General features: G+C 39.5%; 2 protein-coding genes across 2 annotated transcripts; both read left to right on the forward strand.

Moving 5' to 3' along the window:
- The first annotated feature begins 2,096 nt into the window (after positions 1-2,096).
- LOC124639124 (sialin-like) lies at positions 2,097-7,349 on the forward strand. Its single transcript, XM_047176355.1, has 7 exons — positions 2,097-2,100; positions 2,399-2,525; positions 4,696-4,792; positions 4,880-5,131; positions 5,446-5,754; positions 6,261-6,782; positions 6,927-7,349. Exons 1-7 carry the CDS (start codon positions 2,097-2,099, stop codon positions 7,131-7,133), a joined length of 1,518 nt encoding a protein of 505 aa, XP_047032311.1. The 3' UTR covers positions 7,134-7,349.
- A 2,201-nt stretch (positions 7,350-9,550) lies between these two features.
- Positions 9,551-17,021, forward strand: LOC124639163 (sialin-like). The gene is made up of 12 exons (XM_047176399.1): positions 9,551-9,601; positions 9,705-9,860; positions 10,449-10,555; positions 10,773-10,902; positions 11,915-11,999; positions 12,599-12,816; positions 13,016-13,171; positions 13,406-13,541; positions 13,900-14,027; positions 14,258-14,368; positions 16,650-16,780; positions 16,913-17,021. The coding sequence occupies exons 1-12, from the start codon at positions 9,551-9,553 to the stop codon at positions 17,019-17,021; spliced, it is 1,518 nt and encodes a 505-aa protein (XP_047032355.1).
- Positions 17,022-24,115: the final 7,094 nt, after the last annotated feature.

Below are 24,115 nucleotides of genomic sequence, written 5' to 3' on the forward strand. Positions count from 1 at the left end.
ACTACTGAATCGATTTGAATGATTCCTTCACAATAGGAAGCTACACTGTCTGAGCTTTTTTTTTCTTTTTTCTTTTAACGACTTCAAAAATCATCAAATGATCCCCTCCCGCTGTGGGTTAGCAGCGGTGAGGGAGTGTCAGACTCTTACTGACTAAAAACCGTCGTGTTCCGTCGTAGGCCTTTAATGTACTGGGCCGCGATTCTCCTAATTTTACTTAAGCGTCATACGATTCACGTTCGACTCGATTCGACTGAGATCCGATCCCGACTCGATTACGATTGAAGGGTATGTGGCATTCCGCTATTTTTTCTTTGAAATAAACGTTTTTATCCTTTTCTGTCATTCAATAATGAATCATTTTGTCTGCAAATGATTTACGATTGCAAAATGATTGTACAGCAAACTACCGTATGGACCAAAATCACCAAAATAGCAGACCAATCGCACACCAATCAAATGTCAATCGAATGCGATTGGTCTTTTATTAGTAGCAGAATGCCCGATATGGTTAAAACTGCTATTGCGATTCGATTTCTACTCGATTTAGACATTATTAACTTAAGAGAATCGGGCCCCTGGTACATGGGCCGCGGTAACTCTTTCGAACAATCCCGCAGCCCCGGCAGACCTTGGCCCTGTTGGGCCCCGCTGGGGTTGTTGACTTCTCTTTGAGGAGCGCGTGGAACAATGCGCCCCGTCGACACGGGTCTGTTGTCTAAAAATAGACATGAGCGATGAGCCACCCGAACTCACTGCTCACAGGCCCACGCCTACGGTGGGCAGGAGTCGTCTCGCGACACCCGGCGCCCGTGGTGTCTACCTGATCTAGCGCGGCGGCCGGGATGAGAGGTGCGAACTCTTTGACGTTCCGCCGCCTCCTTCTCGAGCATGACTGCTTCGCAGAAGGAGGCGACGGCATGCCATTCCCTCTCGCCCCGGACCATGGCCTGAACCAGGGCCGGACGCGAGAGGTTGCCGCCGCCTAAAGCCTCGACGAGTACCCGGGGCGGTGCCCTTCCCATGCGAGGCACACCTGGACTGTGTGGTCCACCGTGTCCTCGGGGCTGTCCGCACAATGGTGACACCCGGGCGCCTCCTCACGACCGATTCGATGCAGGTACCTCCTGAAAAAAGGATGGAGATTATTAGTGAAAAGCCTAAATTATAGTGTGCGACCGAACCAAAAAAGTAAAGTAGGTACCAGGAGAGTGTAAATCAAACCAGGAGACCAAGGTGCGTAAGGGCCGGCGCCCACTGCTGCCGTGGCACGGCAAAGGATTTTAATGCTAATAAAGTTATTTTGAATCTTATTTCAATGACTTTAGAATCTATGTTACTTTATTTGTATACCACGATGCTGCGACGTGCCGCGGGATGCCACGGCATGCCGCGACGTGCCGCAGGATGCCGCGGCATGACGCGACGTGCCGCAGGATGCGGTGGCCTGCATCCCGCGAGACGTATGGGACACTTAGGGGTCGAGGAATTATGATTGCTAGCTAGTTGAAATAAGGTTGAAACATGTACAGCATTTCGGTGCGGCGCAGGGCGCAAAATTGATGAATGCCAGAGTGGCTGGGCTTTCAGCTGGATGCCACGGCATGCCACTGCACGCCGCGGGATACCACTGCATACCGCGGAATGCCACTGTACGACCTGCCGTGCCATGCCGTGTCACGCCGTCAGTGGGCGCCGGCCCTAAATGTATTAGGTTCGAATTTGTCCGAATGGATCATGTTAAAAAGCACTTTTCGAGAAATCTGTAAGTTCAAAAATTTCAAATAAATCTGAAACTATAGAACTTCGCCCAAGAGGGCTGTTTAATTTGAGTTCTTGAGCACTTCTATCAGCTTTTTACGGATATTCGTCGAATTAATAGTCACCCTGTAGGTATCTACAGGAATAGGTACCATCGCCTCGTTATATAACTTTATCCTTTGTTGACTGATTCTCTTTAATCTATTCGTTCGACATTGACAATTCAAAAAATTTTGATTTATGACAAATTTATTGAAAAATTATTTTTTGGAGATATAAATATTTTTTTTGTAGATGTTTATTATATATTATATCTAAACACAACAAAATACAACATGGGTAAGTGAGCTTCATTGTTTTCTATTGCATGCATCATGCATTCTGCAAGTAGCTTATAACGACATTTTCGGTGGAGGCTATTAGCGCCATATGTCCGCAATGAGGGACGAGGACAATATATAAGTAGCTTATATTAGTTGTGTTAAAAAAAGTCGACAATCATTTGGCCTCGGGGGTTCTGGATCCCAACTCCAAATTGTCTGATGACTGTGTTGGAAGGGGTAGGTAGAAAAATCCAGCCAATTGTGTTTGTCTGTTTTAATTGCCTAAAAGTTGTGTACAAATTATAATTCCACAGCTGTTATTCCCGTCCGTGTCACCTTATGGATCATGCTGTTCACATGTTGTTGGGTGACGTACATGCTTCGAGTAGGCATGAGTATCACTATAATTGGCATGGTCCCGCCAGTGAGCCGTAACGCTTCGTAAGTATACATTATTTATACATAGTTACAATGCACACTTACTTAAATTATGGAAGAAAGGGTTTCTTTGCGGAAATCCATGACATTAAATGTTAGGAAAAATATTTAGTTATAAATAGATTGAATTTATGCATGGGCGTAGCCAGCTTTGGGTTCAGGGTGGGGCAGCCCTCCGATTTTTTGTATCTTGAGCCGTTAATCTCAAACTTGTTAATCTCTTAATTTGAGAGGTTTATATTTTCAGGTACAGAAAATAAACAATCACACGCAAGACAGATTTTATAGTTTTATTTATGAATGCTCAGTTTTTATTAATTAAAGTTTTAACTAAGTATATGTATGAGTAATATTACTTCAAAAGACGACGGCGTGGGTTCTGGCAGAACCTGTTAAACACTTCTTCAAAAAAAATATTTTTCGATTGTGAGACCCTTGTTCTGTGCACACTTAGCATACACAGGCCGCTTAAATGATTTTCGCTCATGGTTGAGCGAAGCCACGACCATTTTTTGACCTTCCGTAATGTGCTAAACCAGTGGCTCTTAACCTTTTAGTCATGAGGGTCCATTTTACCAAAAGTCTGTCTTGCCGGAGACCACCTCATCGATTTACCTAAATTGAGAGTACTTTGATAAAGAATACAAGCATACTTTATAATTAGTACTCATTTCTTTATTATTTAGCAAAAATTAAAAGTTAGAGATTTTAATTTAATGAGATTTTTGTGACTGCATTCTCTTTACTAATTTCTGAATTTTTGGTACAGTACTACTACTCAAACCTAAACGCATGTCAGCAGTTGTTTAGATAAGCAAATGCAAAGAATGAAAAACTTGCCTATGTAGTTTCCAAATGCGCGAGCGAAGCGAGCGCGAAATTTTTATCGGACTTAAACCTAATATTACGTAAAATTTAGCCCAAACGAAGTTAACTCTTTGTTTGTTGACAAAAAAGGGCATATAGTTTCTGAATACGCGAGCGAAGCGAGCGCGAAATTTTTATCGGACTTAAACCAAATATTACGTAAAATTTAGCCCAAGGCCCAAACGTACTTAACTTTTTGTTTGTTGACAAATGCAAAAATAAGGGCATATAGTTTCTGAATACGCGAGCGAAGCGAGCGCGAAATTTTTAACCGACTTAAACCTAATATTACGTAAAATTTAGCCCAAACGAAGTTAACTCTTTGTTTGTTGACAAAAAAGGGCATATAGTTTCTGAATACGCGAGCGAAGCGAGCGCGAAATTTTTATCGGACTTAAACCAAATATTACGTAAAATACGTGTTTGTTGACAAATGCAAAAATAAGGGCATATAGTTTCTGAATGTCGCCCAAATATACATTTTCATGAATGGGGGATATACGTCCATACGAAAACCCCCTCGCTCGCATAGGTAATCTCGCATAGGTAGGTCGATAAAAATAAAGTTAGATAACGTATAGCAACGTCGCGCAGCTAAGCGTCACGGACCACTTGGAATGCTTCCAGGGACCACCAGTGGTCCGCGCACCACCGGTTAAGAACCATTGTGCTAAACGATCGTTGTATTGTACATGGCTGGGCAAGCAAAATAGCGAGCGCGGTTTTTACACTAGGATAAAATTGTATTTCCGAAATTTTGATCACATATACCAGTTCCATCTCTTTCAATGCATTATTTTTTGGATTGGATGGACGGCTCGGCTCGCTACGCCACATACCATCTATTCTTTTAGGGAATACGGCTCGCTTTCAAATGACGCGCGCACCGCGCACGTTCGGGAACTCGAGCGTGCATTTTGTTTATATCGCGCTCTTTTCAAAGTCGACAATTTTTGTGCAATATCTTACGAATAGTATGATTGTTGATGTGTTAGTTAGAGTTAGTAAAAAAAACATTGTTTAATCAGACACCTTATAGGTCAGAGCTAGGGCCCAGGGTGGGGCAAGTGCCCCAGCTTGCCCCAGTGTGGCTACGCCCATGAATTTATGTGCGTCGTACGCGGCTGTTGTAGATCATTAAGCGACGCTGATTTATCAGTAGGTATTTGTTAAACTGCCCACAGTACAAAACTAGTACACTAAACCGATACGCCGCAAACTTAGTCGGCTGCTAACAGATTGCCTACTGTATTAGTAATGATTGAGTGGTGTCACAATGTCATCAATGTTTGTTTAATTTTTACAGTGCAGGAGGGTCTCCATGTGGAAGTCAAAGCTCCATGAAGCATGTGAGCGGCGATGTAGTTCACTACCCTGGCGAGGCTGACGGTTACCCATTGGAAGTAACTATAGTTTTGAAAACACTTTTAAAAAGTCGCTCAGTCGTTCTAAGTTATCCTTGAATTAAATTTGTTTTGGCCTGATTGCAGGAAGAAGAAAAAAGGTATGGAAAAGTGTACGACTGGTCTGTGGCTGAACAGGGGCTAATCTTAGGGACATATTTCTGGACTTACCCAATATCCTCACTGATTGGTGGAATGGCCGCCGAGCGTTATGGGCCGCGTCTTCTGGTCTTCGTTGTCACGTTGATCAGTGCCTTCGTGACGGCATTGTCTCCAATGGCTGCCGACCTAGGCTACTACACATTAGTTATTATTAGACTCATCTTAGGATTGGCTGCGGTAAGTAAAAGTCAATATGTCATTTGAAGCAATAGGGGAGGCTAGACAGGATTTATGCTAGTAGTTACCCAATCGCGGCAGATTATATCCCGAATATTGAAACTCCACTTAAATTCTTACATTGTAAGCCTCTTCAGAAATGGTAGAGACAAGGCGCTCAAGCAATTCAAAGCCTTCATTAACCGAGCAACCCTCGAATGTCCAGGTTAGTACCGGAGGAACCCGATCTGTCAAAACTATATGCTTTGAACTAAGTTTAAGATACCTATTAAACTTGTTTGTAAAAGACAACTTATGCAAATTCCACTTTCCAGGGTTTCATATATCCGTGCCTACACTGTCTGGTCGCTCGATGGGTACCACAAGCAGAAAAAGGGAAATTTATTGCTGCTTTGATGGGAGGTACTCTTGGTACAGTCGTTACTTGGAGCCTGACGGGTCTCATAATGGAACATCATGGGTGGTCGGCAGCTTTCTACGTACCTGCTGCCATAGCAGCTGCGTGGTGTTTCATCTGGTGGTATCTCGTAGCCGATTCTCCTCATGAACATAAAATGATATCCGAAAAGGAAAAGACTTATATATTAACAGCTTTAGGAGACAGGGTCCAGACCAAATCCAAGGTGAGCTAATATTTACTGTGACACTAATAATTACAGGGGACGGACGGACGGACAGGCATGGCAAACTAAAAGGGTTCCTAGTTGACTACTTAACCCTAATAGTGAGTGGATCATTCACCCGAGTAAATCGTTTGATAACAGCTTTAAAGGTCGTACACGATATCTTAAATTTTTTGTAAGTCCGTTTTATTAATAAGGGGTGCTTTAATTTAATATTTTTGGCAGTACTAACTACATATATGGCTGTCAAGACGTATAATACTTCTCAATTTGAGTATAAAAATAGACTTAGATGTTAGCAGAACTGTTTCTTGCTCTGGTTGGTATGTTGACTTAGTTGTTTATTGTACCTATTTCTATATACTGCAAGCGAAAATCGACTTTAAGGGGACGAACATTTTCATTTCGCCACTGACCATACTATAAACGCATTGTCTTTGTATGAGTAGGTATGCTCAGATAATATTGATCAATAAAACCATAACTATTATTATTTTCCTTTTCAGTCAATGCCACCTTTTAAGAAAATTGCTACATCACTGCCGTTCTTAGCTATGACTGTTCTTCACTATGGAAATCTTTGGGGCTTGTACTTCATACTGACAGCCGGACCTATGTTCGTTAAAAACGTATTGGGATTTCAATTATCAGCTGCTGGAGCGCTTTCTGCTCTTCCATACTTGGCAAGGTTGTTCTTTGCACCGATATTTGGATCGATCGGAGACTACTTACTGGGGAGACAAATATGGCCTACGACCCGGATAAGAAAGTTCTTCTGCATCTTCTCACACATAATCCCTGGACTATTGTTAGGGTGCCTGGTTTCTGCTGGATGCAATTGGCCTGTATCTATAAGCCTGATTACATTTTCCATGGGCATGAACGGAGCAGCAACGTTGACCAACCTACAGAATCATCAAGATCTGGCACCGAACTATGCAGGCACTTTATATGGAATTGCTAATGCTATCGGTAGTACGGCTGGCTTTTTCACACCTATGATTACGGCATACTTTACAAAGACTGGGGTAAGAGTTTGAACGCATGTTTGATTTCGTTTAGTAGGTATCCCCTTCACAGTCTATAACTCTTTAAGAACTTATCTTTACTAGAAACAAAAATCTAAATTCTTAATGAAAGAAAGTATCGGTAAATTATCTATCTAATTACAGAACACTTTTGATAATTGGGGTCCAGTTTTCTACGTGGGTGCAGCAGCTTACATCGGTGCAGCATTGTTTTTCATTATTTTCGGAACTGGCAACATTCAAAAGTGGAATTATCGCCAAGAGGACGAACCCGCGGCTGGTGTACTCTCTTGGAGGCCCTGGGGCAAAGCAGAAACACCACCTGCTAGTGGAAAAAGTGGGAAAAAGTAATTATTTTATTACAATTAACATAGGTGATAAACAAGGTTCTGGATTTGTTTTTACTTTTTTTTACAATAAAATAAAGATAATAATTAATTTTAAAAATCGAAAAACTGCATAACGTATTAATGTCAGTGCTTTAAATTTTAGAAAGGCAGAGCGTACTTATAATAACATTTGAAAAATAACCTCTTGTAAATGTGTCTAATGTTTAATATAATCAAGTATTATCTCCTAAATCCTATTCTATCCCTGCACGGAGAGATTTTATTAGTGCTATATAATTTTTTTTCTGTTTTTATCGGCGATAACTGGGAGCATAAGAAGCATTTAGGGAGCTCTTCTTATCGTGAGATCGCAAAATGGAATCATTTCACGGTTAGATGAAGCAGTCAGTACGTTACACTCTGGTATACCCTACCGTAGCTCAGGGTTCATCGTTAAAAAAAAAGGTTTTCGTCTGTTGTTTAGATTAACTATTACAATTCCCACTACAAAAGTAATAATTACATCGAAGATACAACGCACTTTAATTTAGAGTTGCATCGCTTCTAGGTAAGTACAAATACTACTCACAAAAAATTAAGGATGTGTTTTCATGGCTTTTATTTCCTTCAGTGATTATCAACAGGCAGGATATCTAAGGAAAATTATCTTACAGAAAAATATGTATTATGCTTTAAGTGTCCTGTAGTTTTCAGAGCTGGCCATGATTTATTTAATGCATTTCTTTCGCTCTTTCTCTCTCCTACCAAATAAAAAAACTGTTTTGCTCATCTAAAGAAAGGTGCATGGGCCTTCGAGTAAAAGGAAAGAAAAGCTGTCTAGCTAAATAATAAAACTTTTTTTTTGGATGCACCTACCTTTTTAAACGGGCATAATTCTGTTTTTTTTTATTTCGTTAGTTTTTTTTAGTTACTATTACCTTTAAGATATTCATCGAGAGATCTGAGAACTAGACACTCGAAGAAAAATTTGCTGATATTTCATTTGCTGTTTTTCTTTTGGATGCCGTTTGTTGAGAATCACCAAAAAAGCTGTGAAAAAATATCCTTAAATTTTAATTTGTGAGTAAGTAGTGTATAAGGCCGAAACGTTCTTCCTAAACTTGAATGCGTTATCTTAGTATAAAGGTTGCTAATCGAAAACATGGACAGTTAATATAATATAATTTTTATTTATACATTATTGCGTGCCTTTAAAAAAATGGAGCCTCTATCTACTCTCCATAGGAGTTAAAGTTGAAATGGCTCGTAAAATTGTAAGGCGATAAGTCTATATTTGGACCAGTTGAGGTTCAAGGTGCAGCTCGCAGGCCGATATACGAACTAGCTGCTGCTTTCTTATTACTATGATCTTTTCGCGCAAAGCCGCAGAACCTGATGAAGGTATTTCGCGAAATAACCGTGAAACCTGCGTCTGCTACGGAGACGACTCTTGCTGAACCTCTCCAATTGCCTACACCGCTTAAGTCGATCTCTTCATGTTGCAAAATGCTATAAAAACCTGCAAAAATTAATATATTTATTGTTGCTATTAAAATTGGTAATAAGTAATTTTGATGAATTCATTCAGGTTTAATTTTTTCCTATTTTAACTGCACTCAAATCGGATTTGTAGTTAAAAGCCGAATGCTTTAAACCCCGTATTTTTTTAGTGCCTTTGTATTTTCTTTAGTACATGTAGTCCACGTGAACTTATAAACTAGTGTTTGTTTATAAATTGTGTAATAGTGAGCTTGTCTAGTAACTTGGTAAAATTATGATTTGTTCTGTTTTAACGTGAATATAATAAAACGTTCCTAGAGTAGATATGTTTGTTTTATTTTGCACCGACTTTCCAAAAAGGAGGAGGATTTTTCAATTGCGATGTTTGCTCACGCACAAAGTTCACGCATTAATATAAATAAATAAATTACAGATAATTTCTTAAAAGATTAGAACAATTCTTTGTTGCTTGAAAGGGTGTCTTCCCAAAAGGTTTCAGTGCCATTAGGTTCAGAAATTGATCAAAATTAAAATACCTAACTTTGTTTTCAGGTTACATAGGTTCAAAACCTTAAAGACTCAATTTACATAAAGGTATTATTACTTTCAATCATGCGCTTCATCACTGTACGGTTCTGATGATGGCAACCTTAATAAATCGACGGTAACTTCTAAAAATTTTAGGCACGCCTCAGCTAAAAATGGTTATGTTTAAGATAAGCTGAACTGATGATGGAGACGAGAGAACTCAACGGTACCTACCACCTTCCTGTCCAGCTCTGTATTCTATCCCTTTAGCAGGCGATTTTATATGGAAACACATAGGTATGAACTGTAAAAACAACAAAAGTTAAATTCGTTCAGCAAAAGGCGAATGGAGCTGAATGTGCGTAGCCCCTAAATCTACTTCTACATGGTCATGATTTAGCTACTGACATTATGTACATATTTTGGAAAATAGCAATGTTTAAAATTAGGATACGTGCAATAGTAAGTGTTAAATATGTAATTGTACATATAGTTTATTAGTTGATGAGTACTGAACAACCTAAAAAGTGATGCATAACTGCTGTCTTATTCTTTTATCTTTTAGGTTGGATTGATGATATTTCTTGGATATTTTTTAATTTACGTTGTCCGTAACAACCTGAGCGTTCATATAGTTGTAATGGCACAAGTAATGACGAGAGATGACAACATAATTGAAAACGAAAATGGAACTCTTCAGCGTAGTTCTAAGAGAGCAGGGGTATTACATTTTGTTATAAGTTTAATGTCTTTTGTATTATCTTTTTACCTTAGGATCTATAGAAGTGAGTAAAAAATATAAAAAATGCACTGTCGGTGCGGGTGTGGTTAACGGGAACTACATGTAGGACTATTACAGATTTATGCTCCATAAAATCATAAACGTTGTAGCAGGCATAAGCTGTTTGCTGCCACGAGCCACACGGTCGGTAGTTCACAATATCCCATAGATTACACGCACTCTATCCGCCCTCAAGGCACTCTTGGACGCCAAGCCTGACTGCGATTTGTTTGCGGACGATTGGATGACTGTCGGTATGTCTGGAGTACTGTGAGATGAGCGTGTAATTGCATCTTTTCTATTAAATCTTAAACAAATGTAACTGGCACTGGCACCGTTTTATTTACAAATACATAGATAGGAGATGCATTGTATTGTCAATTTAGCATTAGTAGGTACCTATCGTTCATAATATGTGAATCAGTATGTTAAGCCCACAGCAAACAATTGTGACAAGCAATGTTTCAACAAAGGCAAGATTGCTCTCCTAGGATTACCAAATCATTTTCTTTTTATATGGCTTTTCAGATGTTGGACAGAATAAACTGGGATGATATTAGAGTCGGGAGATTATTCTCAGCCTATCATATAGGATACTGTGTTTGCTTTCCAATATTCCACAGCATTGGAGATAGGTGAGGTTGCATTGTATTGATACGGTAGAATCATACACTATCGTACGGTTTCGCCGGTAGAATCATACACTACCCCACAAGGTGAAAGTGTTATTTGTCCAATAACTTAAGGACCGACTCGTTCAAATGGTTTTAGCTTTTAGGTACCACTGCTAAAATATATAATATGTTGATATAGATTATATAGTATAGATATAATCAGACACAACTGTTCCAGGCTAGGTCCAACGTGGGTAGCAGGCATCGCTGGAATGATATCAGGGGTGCTTAGCTGCCTTACACCCGCTTGCACTAATTATCACTATTGGGCGCTGTTTTCAGCACGGATTATAAAAGGATTTTGTGCTGTTAGTATTGTCTTTACCAATTAGGTAGGTACAACCGGAATACAAACAGCGAGCTTATAACGACGATAAATAATAAAATAAATAATATATTCTGGTATATCTGACTTATGGGGAACGGACATCTACCCAAGCCGAACACGTAGATATCGACGATATTGTTTCAATTTCAACTGTCGTACACAGCTGTCACGTAACTTTTTTAAAAGGACCATGAGTCAAATTGGGCTCATTGTCCAACAGAGTTATATAGCATATGCCGTTGTGAAGGTTTTTGTTTGTACTAAAATTGTTTCTTTGGGCACCTTCAATTCCATGGCAAAAAAAGATATGAACCTAAATAGGATTACATATTACGTAGGTATACATTCTGGTAAACAGAAACGAAATGGGTCGAGATGCCATCGCTCAGTATTACTGCTCGTGTCTAACAGGTAGACGCTCAGTAGGAAGTTGTGCTCATATCATTTCAATAATATGGTGTCTAGGGTTAGGCAGGCACTCACAATTTAATCCACCGGCAGGATATTTAGACGACATTATTATTGATATTGATTGAAATGTTAACAAAAATAATTGTAACTGTTAGCAGCTGTTTTATTTTTATGTATACATTAAACCTGGAATTAAAACTAGTTAAAGGTGTTCAATAACAAAACCTACACTGTCATAACAGCACTACTTTTTGCAGAATATTAGTTTATTTATGGTCGGAGAAAAATATTTCTAGCAAAATAACCCCATGGATTCTTCGCAAAAATGAGTTTAAATCTTTATATTTAGTGCTTTACAAGTATATTCAAAGTGGTCTCATCTCTGTTGGTGGGTGAGCCCAGGCTTCATACATTTTTGCCCATGGTCCTTTATCTGTAATTCCTGGGATAAATTGGGACTCGATTTGTTCGGAGCGTTCTATCCGTTAGATATGCGTTTATGTTACGACCAAAGTTAGACCAAGGTTTATAGTTATTATACTTCTTAGAAAAACTTTTAAGAAAATTTAATTTCGAAACAGGGAGCAATGCAGCCGAGCATGGTTCAGGTGTTAAGGTACTGGGTACCTCCTACAGAGAGAAACCACTTTATGTGGGCGTATTGTGGCAAGTACTTTATACAGTAAAATTCTCCTATCGTGTGCAGTGATTAAGGCATGTAATAGGTATCTATCAACCCGTCTGGCCAGCGTGATAGCAGTAGGCTAAATACCTCTATGAGCAGCACAAAAAAGCCACGGCCCCTAGTTCCCGGCAGTCCCGCTATTCCCGGTCACGGTGGCGATCGTGGTTACGGCGGGACAGGGGGTGCGAAGAATCTCCGGGTTACGGGAGGCCACCAAACACAACTGACTCTTGCGACGTACAACGGCCGCACGCTACGGCTTGACTCGCATCTGGCGCAACTCGAGGTGGAACTTGGGAAGATTAGGTGGCACATATTAGGGTTATGTGAAGTTCGAAGAGAGGGGGAGGACACCATAACCCTCGAATCAGGTCACCTAATGTACTTCCGAGAGGGAGACCAACAATCCCAAGGTGGCCCAAAATCAGTCTAGAAGTCGGTGGCGAAATAAGCGTAACTACTAGACACCGACTTCTCGACCGATGCACCGTACAGTATTTTTCGTTGCATTTTAGTTTTTTTAGTAAAACGATTTTCTAGTCATCACGATGTACACGGACTTATCTACATTTATCATCAGGTATAACCACGGGGAGTTTCTGCACATTTCTCATGTGTGCGGCAGTACATTACTACTCGCATTGGCGCGTAGGCTTTTACATATCTGGAAGCACACAAATGATATGGGCTATTATTTGGGTCTTCATTGTCACCGATAGCCCAAGGAAACACCCCTATATATCTGACGAGGAACAGACATATTTAATTAATACAATTGGGAACATTTTTGCAATAAAAGTAAGTACTTAATTTTAATTTTAGAATTTATAATTTTTTATGGGTTCAGGATGTCTGATCTGAGGGCAGTCGCTCCCTGTTCAGCTGCATCCGGTTAGACTGGAAGCCGACCCCAACATAGTTGGGAAATAGGCTCGGGAGGTGATGAATTTATCAATTTTAGAATTTTTCGTATGATGATGACATGGTTTCATTTCAGTCGACAAATGCTCAGGCTCCATGGCGGCTAATACTAAGGTCTGTGCCGTTTTGGGCACTCTGCATCCTCAACTTTGGATACTCTTGGATGATTATTTCCCTTTGTCTCTACGGTCCACTTTTCTATTCTAGAGTCATCAAATACTCCATTTATACGGTTAGCAAAACCAGTTCTTACTTAGTGTCGATATTATTTTTCAGATTCTGAGAACTTTCGAACCTAGTAGATATACACTTCAGAAATTATTTTAGAGACATTTCCTAGAAACTAATATTTATATTAAGAAGTTAAGTTTACATGTACCTACATACAATTCGAACACAATACTAAGCTCTCACACATATTCATTAACTTCCCAGATGGATGGATAAAAAGTTTACAACTTTTCAGGCATCGGCGCTTACAGCATTACCATTTTTCTTACGTTTAGTGCTGGGAACAATCCTTATACAAACTGTTCACAATTACAAATATAAGCCGCAAGTATGTCGGATAAAACATCTCAGGAAATATTTCATCATAGTGTGTAAGTATGGGAATTATCATTTACACATATATGTATTTCCTTACAATCCAAACATAGTAAAAACTAAGAAATAACTCAATTATATGAAATGACTACCAGTGCCCCGCGGTTTCAACCCGTCCTAAGATAAACGAATCCTGCACCCGGATAAAAGAAGCCTTAGTATTTGCCAATCTGCCCGACAGGATTTCACGTCAAGCCTAGTGGCTGATTTGTTTGGTAGATAGGAATACAGGTAGACTAGAACGTGTGAAAAGACATGACACTTTTTATCTAGGTGCGGGAAATATATAGTTCCTTCAGACGGCGGCTACATTATGCTGAAAGTTGACTGAACTGACAGGTTTTTTTGCTCTAGCTCACGTCATCCCTGGAATGTTGGTTTGTGTTTCATGGTTGCTGCCGATCATTCCTGGTCCCTTTCTGCTAACTTTAGCAGTTGCGTTAACCGCTGCTGGAATGGATCTTACGTTGGACCTGTGTTATGTAAGTTGTTCAGACGCATTTGATGAAATATTGGAAAATGGGAAAATATTCCTCTGGACTGGTAGAATTTACGATTCGCGTATTTAGCGTATATAGTATTCAACTCGTGGTTATTGGTGATTTTTAACCTTCCATAAACGTATATACAAGCCAACCAATTTAAGAGAATAACTGTACGATAGGTGTTACGTGTGGTAGTAGTAGTAGGTGTCGTAAGATTTATTTTTCAGGAGCTGACGCCTACATACGTGAATTCTATCAATACCATCATTAAAATAATTGGGAATACGTCAGGCATAATAATATCTCTTTGTGTTGGACAAGTAACATACAAGTATAAGGTACTACCTATTTTCGTTCATACAAAAGCTACATACCTAGTCTAATAGAGTGGGGCGTCAAACTCAAAGGGCTTCAGAAGTGCACACCAATCTACCTGAATCTGTCAAATTTCTTCAATAGATTTTCAACCTTATCACAATCGTGGAAGGTTGATGTTCGATGGGTAAAATTTGGCAGATTCGGGTAGGTTGACCTGCTAGGGCCCTTTACCTAGTCGCATAAAATAGGTAGTTTTCACTTACCCCACTTACTGTCCTACGTGCTACTACTTTGCTACCAATCTACTCAATATGTGTCTCAAGCTATAGACATAAAATTACCATCATTCATTTAAATACAATACTCTGTTTGTGCAATTGTTATATAATAATGTGTATTTACAACGACGATTTATTACGTGACCTACGATAGGTACGTGAGGACGTGAACTAGTCCTAGTCCGTGATAGGGAATTTACACTCGCGAGCGAAAGTATGGATTCATCTACATCGATTATGATTATGCTCGATCATGAATATTTAATAAATGGTACCATTTTAACAGCTAAACTGTTAGGATTAAGAAGTAAACATTTATCCCACCTAAAACAAAAATGTGAAAGACTGCCAAGTTCGATAATATGGGAATGCTTCGCCTATAAAAGAAGTGGGATCTGAATAAGTACCAAGTTCCATACACATACCTCAGTTAAAAATTGTTACTTTTTAATGATGTTACTTGGCAAGTTTTCACACACCTTGTTATAAACCTACTAAACGCAATGAATCAAGTATTTAATTTTATATTAAAACTTGCCAAGTAACATCATTAAAAAGTAACTATTTTTAACTGAGGTATGTGTATGGAACTTGGTACTTATTCAGATCCCACTTCTTTTATAGGCGAAGCATTCCCATATTATCGAACTTGGCAGTCTTTCACATTTTTGTTTTAGGTGGGATTTCATTTATTTTTGTAAGGTTGTTTATTTTATTTTTTTCTTATTATTAAGTTAGTTAAGGAAATGTCTCATTTATAGTATCTTTCAGATTTTTGAATATGCACTATGCTTCTTACAAAGAAATGAACTAGATTAACTAAATGGACTAGATTTACCAACTGACTGACACGACATGTTATCATATGTTCGTGGATCAAAGTTACACATTCGTTATTTTGAAAGTGACTCACACTTGGCCGTTTTCCGATTTTTACTTTACTTTGACTAAATACAAACCTTTGTAACGAATTTTAGATCGGTATGACCATTCGAAGATATATTATATAAATATAGATAAATTTAGTTCGTTTTAGTTCCTTAGGGGTATAAATTTACACCGGGTATAAATTTACACCTTCATTATTTTGAAACCGACTCACACTTGGCCATTTTCAGATTTTTCCCTTTACCTTGACATAAAGGCCTACCTCCATGCCAAATTTCAAGTTAATACGACCATTGGAAGTGGTCTAGGTTTTTGATGAGTGAGTCAGTCAGTCAAACAGTGAGTGTATAGTAAAAATAGCGATTTTCTGACGTCAATATCTCAAGACCTACAATAGGTATATTAATGAAATTTTGTATTTTAGATAAGTGAGGGGGTCTCAACAGATACTAGAAATTTGATATGCGTAAATAAAATAGATTTTGAGTTATAGGGGGGTCGAATTTGGCCCGAAATGGTTCGTGTAATATAACCCACGGCCGGTGTGTTGCTTTTTTTGCTCGAACTTGGCGGACACACTGCCGTGTGTCTAGATCTTCAGACCTAGTCAGTATCCATTATAGATCCACATTTATCCTCGGAACTGTAGATACCACATCATCTCCCTTGAAAGATGTGTACCGCTGGATATCATCCGCGTACATGTGATATCTGCAGTTCATAAAGGATTTAACAACATCTGCACTATAGAGCACGATATATATCAAAGGGCCCGACCTTAGGAATCAATATATCTACTATATAAAAATAAGTCCGGTTTTCCTCCCTGACGCTATAACTCCAGAACGCACGAACCGATTTCCACGGTTTTGCATTCGTTGGAAAGGTCTCGGGCTCCGTGAGGTTTATAGTAAAGAAAATTCAGGAAAAACAAAAAAAAATATCACCAAACAATATGTTACGTAAAACGAAGCCATCTGGTGGCGGAACGGAGTTCGCCGGGTTTGCTAGTACATAATAAAATTTGTTGTAACTTTATGTAATCACACGGTTAGTTACCATAATGAATTGAGCTCTACATAATTATGACAGTCATTATTTAAAAGACATATTGCTATTATGAATATCGTTTCAGAATTTGCCAATGGTGTGGAAGCATATCTGGTGCTTTCATGCATCTGTATTATTTATGAGCGGAATCATATTTTTGATTTGGGGTGAGACTGAAATACAGCCATGGAACCAGACAAATAAAGATAGAAGCCGGTAAGATAAGTATACGTATATGTGATTAGTGCCAATGCTTCTTTTTAAATTACCTACGTCCAATGATGTCTTACCTTCCTAACTTCACCTCGTCTTCAGTAGTTAATTCGTAAAAATATTTGACATTTTCAGGCAACGCGCGCGCAAGATTATAATTCCTTTGCCATCTGTAATGTCAAATATTACTGAAGTAGAAGAAACCAGTGTGAGGTCATCATTAGCGAGAGTTTCTCAAATTTAATTCAGCGGAACACTGCCGTATCTCAATTAGAATTAATTTACTGCCAAAAGTATATAGTCTCCTTGAATTGTCCACCAGCACTCAGCTGTTTTATACAGGGTGCCCTTGATAAGCATTAAATCGAATAGCGATGCGGACAGGGTGATTTAGATACGGTGTGTGAGCCAAATGCGCGTTTAAGTACCTACCTACCTTTTCGGAGTTCGGAATTTACTTTAAAGTCGCGGAACGGTCCGTGACTGCAAAAGTTTATCGTAAACGAGAACTATACTAATCTATGACTAAATTGACACCTAAATATGGACCAACTTTAGTTCCTTTTTTGGGACTGTGGGAGTCCCATAGTGAATAGTTAAAGGTAGACTCTCTGCCAGAATCTATCTTGGCTTTAAAGATTTTTTTAATTCCTTATAATCATGTTCCAATATTGTAACCTTTACCAAAGACCTATTTGTAATGCGAGAAGCAAAATACATTGTTGCCTTTTATCTAGCTATTGTTGTCTGTTGAGTGTCCGAAACATAAATAAACATGTTTGTAAATAAAGTTCTTTTGATGTTAATTTGGATTATAATAGCGCAATTTGTATTATTATAGATTTTTGTAGATATCTATTCTCCTCTATTCGCACATTAATATTTATGTCAATTATAATTTAAATTCTTTTTGAATTTTACACTCCATATTGTCATAGTCATTATCATGTGCCTAGCTTTTTCCCAAAACTATGTTGAGGTTGTGGTAGGCTTCCAGTCTCACCAGATGACTAAGTACCAGATCTTTTAATTTACCTACTTCGAGGAATCTATTTGACTTTTTCAACTCAGTAAACCCGGGCAACCCGATTTATTAAGACTGGTTATCAGACTCTTTGGTTTCTGATTAACCGTAAAGTCTAAAAATCGTCGTCGTGAAGTCTATCAATTTAACCCCTCTGCTCGACAAGATTTTGACATATGACTTTACCGTTGATTCGGCGGGATATTTTGAATCGCGACATGGAAGTCAAAAATTTGTATTAACTTTCAACACATGAATTCTAAGTCCGTAATGCCTGATCAGAAGTATTTTAACTATAACTTTAGAGCTCACTTATTTGACAACAACGTGCAAAGGTCAAATGGGGTCAGTTAATTCAGAAAAAGATAATAATTACGGTGTTTTTAAGTCTATCGAAAAGTTAGGCATTTCAAATTTGGTGAAAACTTACCAATAAGTAATCGCATCACTTTCTCAAACACAACACAAACGTCATATTTATAACATTTTCAATCCGTTGCAATACATTTCGTGCACTTATTTATGATCAATAACTAAAAAATCAGCACATAAAATACACAATAGCAGCGTTTTACCTGAAATAAAACGCATATTAAATACTTACCTTATTTGAAGCTTACTAGTTTGAGATAGGCACCTACGTGTTTTCCGCTTTTATCTCCGTCCTTTTCTACCCCATATCTTGCATCTCTCTCGCACACCGACCAGTTTCACTCCCCACCAGGCAGGAGGCGACGAGTGTTCTCGGCGGCCACAGTTCGTCATTGAGTCGAAAACACCAGGCAGAAATTAAAATGTAAGCTTCAAATAAGGTAAGTATTTAATATGCGTTTTATTTCAGGTAAAACGCTGCTATTAAATTCTTGACCGTTATTTGAAGCTTACTAGTTTGAGACGTGTTTGTTATCGCCTGGTGGAAGTGGACGCCAATGTGAGCAAAAGCACAATGAAATTGTGTATGTAAATAGGTACTTAGGTACACGAGTAATCACATGTAAGTATGTGTATTGCGTCCTGGAATACTAATGTAATCAAAGTTAACTGGTACTGGTACTCAGCTACATCCTGTTAGACTGGAAGCCGACCCCAACATAGTTGGGAAAGGGGCTCGAAGGATGAGTAATAAAAATTAAAAGAGAGATGCAAGAACAAAAGCAAAATTGATTTCATTTTCTAATAGTAATTAACAAAAACATTGCGATACTTCTTAATAACAATAGTAACAAAAATATAGACATTAATCAGCTGGATTAATTAAATAATCGAGATAACTTGCTACTTCTATTTAGTGGGTATCTTTCCCTTCTGTAAAAATGGGCAAATGTATTGCCTGATCGCCAATTACCCTTTGCTAATATATCGTCCAAAGGTATATTGTCAACACAGATTTTGACGCTACCGCCGAGTGGAAGCTTCCTGGGGTTGTAGTTATTCCTGCCTCTTTTAACAATGTCTTAATCCACCCGCATCATCGTTCGGGTGCCTGCCTTTGGTTGGCCTCTAACGGATATAAATAAATTTAAGGAATTAGCCGATGTCCGTCTATCTTCTAACAAGGCTTTAGTCTTTCTGACCCAATACACTGGACTTAGATTTATATTTTCCTGATTATCCATCAAACAACAACCCGACTGCCTATGACTAGAACTGTCGGTCTTAGAGCCAAAGACTGGCCATAAGATTAAATTATCTTTGTTGTTTTTGAAATGTTCTGGGTCTATTGCAAGCAAGGAAAGATCATGGACTCGCCTTTCCGAAACAAGCTAGCAAAAGAAAGAGCAGCAGTGTGCCTGGAAGTTGCAAATGGATTATTCTCGTCTACGTTTACTGCACTTAAGTAGGTTACCAATTGGTCAATATTCCAGATGGACGGCTTCCCGGGGAACAGGTTTGCTCAGCGCTATTGATTTTAAAATGTGTCCGACTAGAACGTGTGAACCTAGCTCTAGAGTGGTTTCTGCATTGCATAGTGTAGCTATAACTGACTTGTGTAATAAAATAGTATTGTATGCTAGTTTATTTACTATGTGTAAGTCCGCTAAAAATTGGGTAAGTATAGGTCCAAATAGGGATTCAAGGATTCATAGGATCCAATTTCATACTTTTCGCCCCAATTTAACCATCGACTCCAAGCTGATTGATAAGTGTTGCGTGTGGATTGAAGAAGACTTCAGTCGGAGAGACTCCTTGTCCCTCCCCCCCCCCATTTCCTTGACCTTGGCAGGGGGTATCCCCGTTGCTGTGTCTATCGGTTTCTGCTCGAGGTTCATCAGTGTGTAGGGTACTGCTAATGATCGGGACTTCAAATCTGCTCGCCAAAATACCTGGTGCCACCGAAGGAACTACTATGAGATTAACTCCCGTTCCTGAATTGAGATGACTGAGGACCTACGGTATAAGGTAAGGTGGCGGTAATACCCATGCTAGCGGGTAAGTCAAAACTTGAGAAAAATGCATCGTGGAACCCCGCTTTCGGGTCCTTCAGATCTAGGGGCACGTAGTACACAACTATGTGTCCCTGGGCTCGCTTCGAGGCAAATAGGTCCACTGCTGATACAAGATGCCACTCCGGTGGAGGTTTGTGTCGGGAGAGATGGTCTGCCTGACTGTTGAATAGGGCTGGTATATGATTCACGACGTGATAGATTTGATACAGCTCAAGATAACTGAATACTCTGTACGTCAAGTTCGGTAGGCTCCTTGATCGGGTGCCACCTTGATTTCTTAGATATGACACCACAGTCCCATTTCTGCATTGAAAAATGGCTGTTGATCTCTTTAGCAACTTGCCGTGATTTTCCAGTTAATACTGCAAGCATCTCTTTCAGATCGCAGTGAAAGCCTTTTTCTCTCTCGTTCCATGAACCCATTACGGGAGTTCCGTTCAGTTGTGCCCCCATCCTACATCGGAGGCGTCCGTGGTTATAAGGTGACAGGGAAGTGGCGAATGAATATCCAAGGTTTGGTGGCAGCTGACCAGCCACCACTTTAGATCTGCTAAGGTATCTGCTGGTAGGTTCAACATTGCTATACTCCATTCACCGAGCCGTGAGCCCACAATGTAACCAAAGAATGACACTTTTTCAAAATGGTGGGTATAACCCGACCGATGACAAAAACGTCACATTTTTATGTAAAATGTTCTTAGTATCGTGGTCTTCAATTAAGTAGGGTTCTATGTATGACAGTCAAGACTTCTAGGTTCATTTTACATGTAAACGATTTACTACATATTTCATTAAAATTAAGAAAATAATTTACGGCATTTATTATACATATTTGATTTCAATTAAGTTTGAAAAGATTGCATAAGTTCCACAGACATCGTTCTAAAATATCATTTCTAATGTTGTCAGTATATTACTTTCGTAGTTATTTTTATAAAATATGATCATTACTTCAATCGTGACTTATAAGAACCCTTTTTATGGTTTGTTCACCGTTTGGCTCACGGTTCCATGAATAGGGTAGGTATAGATTGCTGTTCAACACTGCATTGAGGAAAGTGAGGAGAGCCCGGTAATGCAGTCTGCCGTATGGAACAACGAAAACTTGCGAAGTTTAAAAGTCCTATCAAGCTATGCAGGTCTTCTAAGTTTGTCGTGCTGTTTGTCACGTAGTGCGTTTTGTCATTATCTTGTTGATAATGCTTGCGATTTATTCACTTGCCATCCAAAACGTGGTGCAAATGATCCCAAAGTAGGCAAATATATCTTGGTGAGCCACCAGAAAATCGAGATACACAATTATAAGTAACCCTTGAGTTTTCAAAGTTTGAGCCACCCAAATTGGTCACTGTGGCGAAGGTCTTGGGTGCCGTGCTTAAGCCAAATGGTAGGCACGTAATCTGAAGCAGTCTTCTTCTGTATACTAGTCGAAGAACATGTCTGTGACCTTCGGCTACCGGAAGGTAGAAGTAAGCCTGGGCGAGATCCACTTGCACAGCCATTCGTCTTTCTGAAGAAACTCTAGCACCCGAAAAACATTTATTAAACTGAAGGGTTCCGTAATTATGAACTTGTTGAGAACCTTGAGATTGAGTATTGGACGGTTCTTTCCGTCGCCTTTTGGGCACAAGAAACATATTGGAAAGAAAGCTGGCAGAATTTGCAGCTATCAATAGAACTTTTTGTTTTATCATTTGGGATATGACGACATCCATCTCTTTGGACTCTCTGGTCAAATCTGGCATTATCTATCAAAGGTGGCTTTTGGCCAATGGTATGCGATACCCAGTTATTATTTTTAACAAGAAAGGCGGAGCTCCCATTTCTTTCCATTGGTCTTGATATAATGTTAGGCAACCCGCCTGGAAAGTCATAACTTACGTGCCTTGTTGGACGCATCAAAGTCCGCCTGCGGTCCTGGACGCTTTCTGTTTCCTCTGTTGGACATGGTTCCTATTGTAATTTACTCGTGATATCCCAAGGGAGCTTTTAGAGTTTTGCGTCACACGCCATTCAGCGTGAGTGTGATTACCATTTCCCTTCGAGGGAAGGTTATAATGGCGACTCTTCGAAAGTCGATCCAAAAAGCCACCCTGCGAGGGTAGATTGCAATGATGGTACGACCCGCAACATGCATGATTGGTACCCTGCGAGGGTCCGTGATAATGAGCCGACCCCTGCGGGGGTGGCTAGTATACTTACTGGTCCCTGCTTTGTAATGATGCTGCTACTCGCAACATGCAAGATTGGTACCCTGCGCGGGTCCGTGATAATGAACGACCCCTGTGGGGGGTGGCTAGTATACTTACTGGTCCCTGCTTTGTAATGATGCTGCGTCTCGCAAAATGCAAGATTGGTACCCTGCGCGGGTCCGTGATAATGAGCCAACCCCTGCGGGGGGTGGCTAGTATACTTACTGGCAGTCCTAGGCGGAGCGTACCAAGTCTTTCAAGGCCGAAAACCATCACACGCCGAGATAATGAGCCGACCCCTACGGGGGGTGGCTAACAGACTTACTGGCAGTCCGAGGGGAGCGTACCAAGTCTTTCAAGGCCGAAAACCATCACACGCCGAGATAATGAGCCGACCCCTATGGGGGGTGGCTAACAGACTTACTGGCAGTCCGAGGGGAGCGTACCAAGTCTTTCAAGGCCGAAAACCATCACACGCCGTGATAATGAGCCGACCCCCATGGGGGTGGCTAACAGACTTACTGGCAGTCCGAGGGGAGCGTACCAAGTCTTTCAAGGCCGAAAAGCTTTCTTGACACCACCAGCCCTCTTCAAGTGCGGTAGTGACCAGTCCGAACTAAGGAGATGCTGGTTGGACCGCACCTCACACCATTCTTTTTTGTCAAAAAGTTGAACGCCTTGCAGGATTGAACTAGGGCCACAGGTGCCTTAGGAACTTCGGGCTTGCTTTCTTTTCCATAGTCACGTGCACGGGCTGTGGTAGCTTTATTATTTACCGCATCCGTATTTGCTTTATAAGTCACTCATTCTGAAAACAAATTACTGAAAAAAAAAGTACACGGAAGAAACTCGTGACAAAAAAGGGGTAGATGTACAAAATATTAACACTTGATTTCGCAAAATCGAATATCGAACGGTAAAACCGTTAACAAATTGTATAAAATATTATAAACTCACCTGTGTTCTGCGAGAGCACTGAGTTTATTTTTCAACGAAATACTACAGCGGTTGGTTAGACCAACCTTCTCGGGCGGAAAACAAGACGCCAATGACGAACTGTGGCCGCCGAGAACACTCGTCGCCTCCTGCCTGGTGGGGAGTGAAACTGGTCGGTGTGCGAGAGAGATGCAAGATATGGGGTAGAAAAGGACGGAGATAAAAGCGGAAAACACGTAGGTGCCTATCTCAAACTAGTAAGCTTCAAATAACGGTCAAGAATTTAATAAAAATGAACAATTTACAAGATCAGTCAAGTCACAGACAAGAAGTAGAGTTTGGAATGGAGTATTTTTTTTTTTCAATCAGCGGTGTGCATTCGATACCTAAATCGGAAATTTATTATAAATAATCGAATACCAATTTTATATATACCTATTTTTTAATAGCAACTTATTTCAATTTTATTTATTAATTTTAAATTATATTATAGGTTCAATTTGTTTTTGTTGTTAAGAAAAAAGATATTTAAGTTTTTAGCATTAAATTTTTATATGTATTATTTATTTTGGTGTTGCGTCATTCGTTATAATTTTTAACTTAAATTGAATTTTTATTACCTATTACGGAATTTTAATTTATTCTTATATTATTTCTCAACAATTTTAAGATTTTTGTTTCGGCGGAGGGTAAGCCTGGTGTTCTGAAATATAATGCAATTTGTAACTACCAAAGGTAT

Source organism: Helicoverpa zea, chromosome 18 (assembly GCF_022581195.2).
Source record: "Helicoverpa zea isolate HzStark_Cry1AcR chromosome 18, ilHelZeax1.1, whole genome shotgun sequence".
Lineage (NCBI taxonomy): Eukaryota > Metazoa > Arthropoda > Insecta > Lepidoptera > Noctuidae > Helicoverpa > Helicoverpa zea.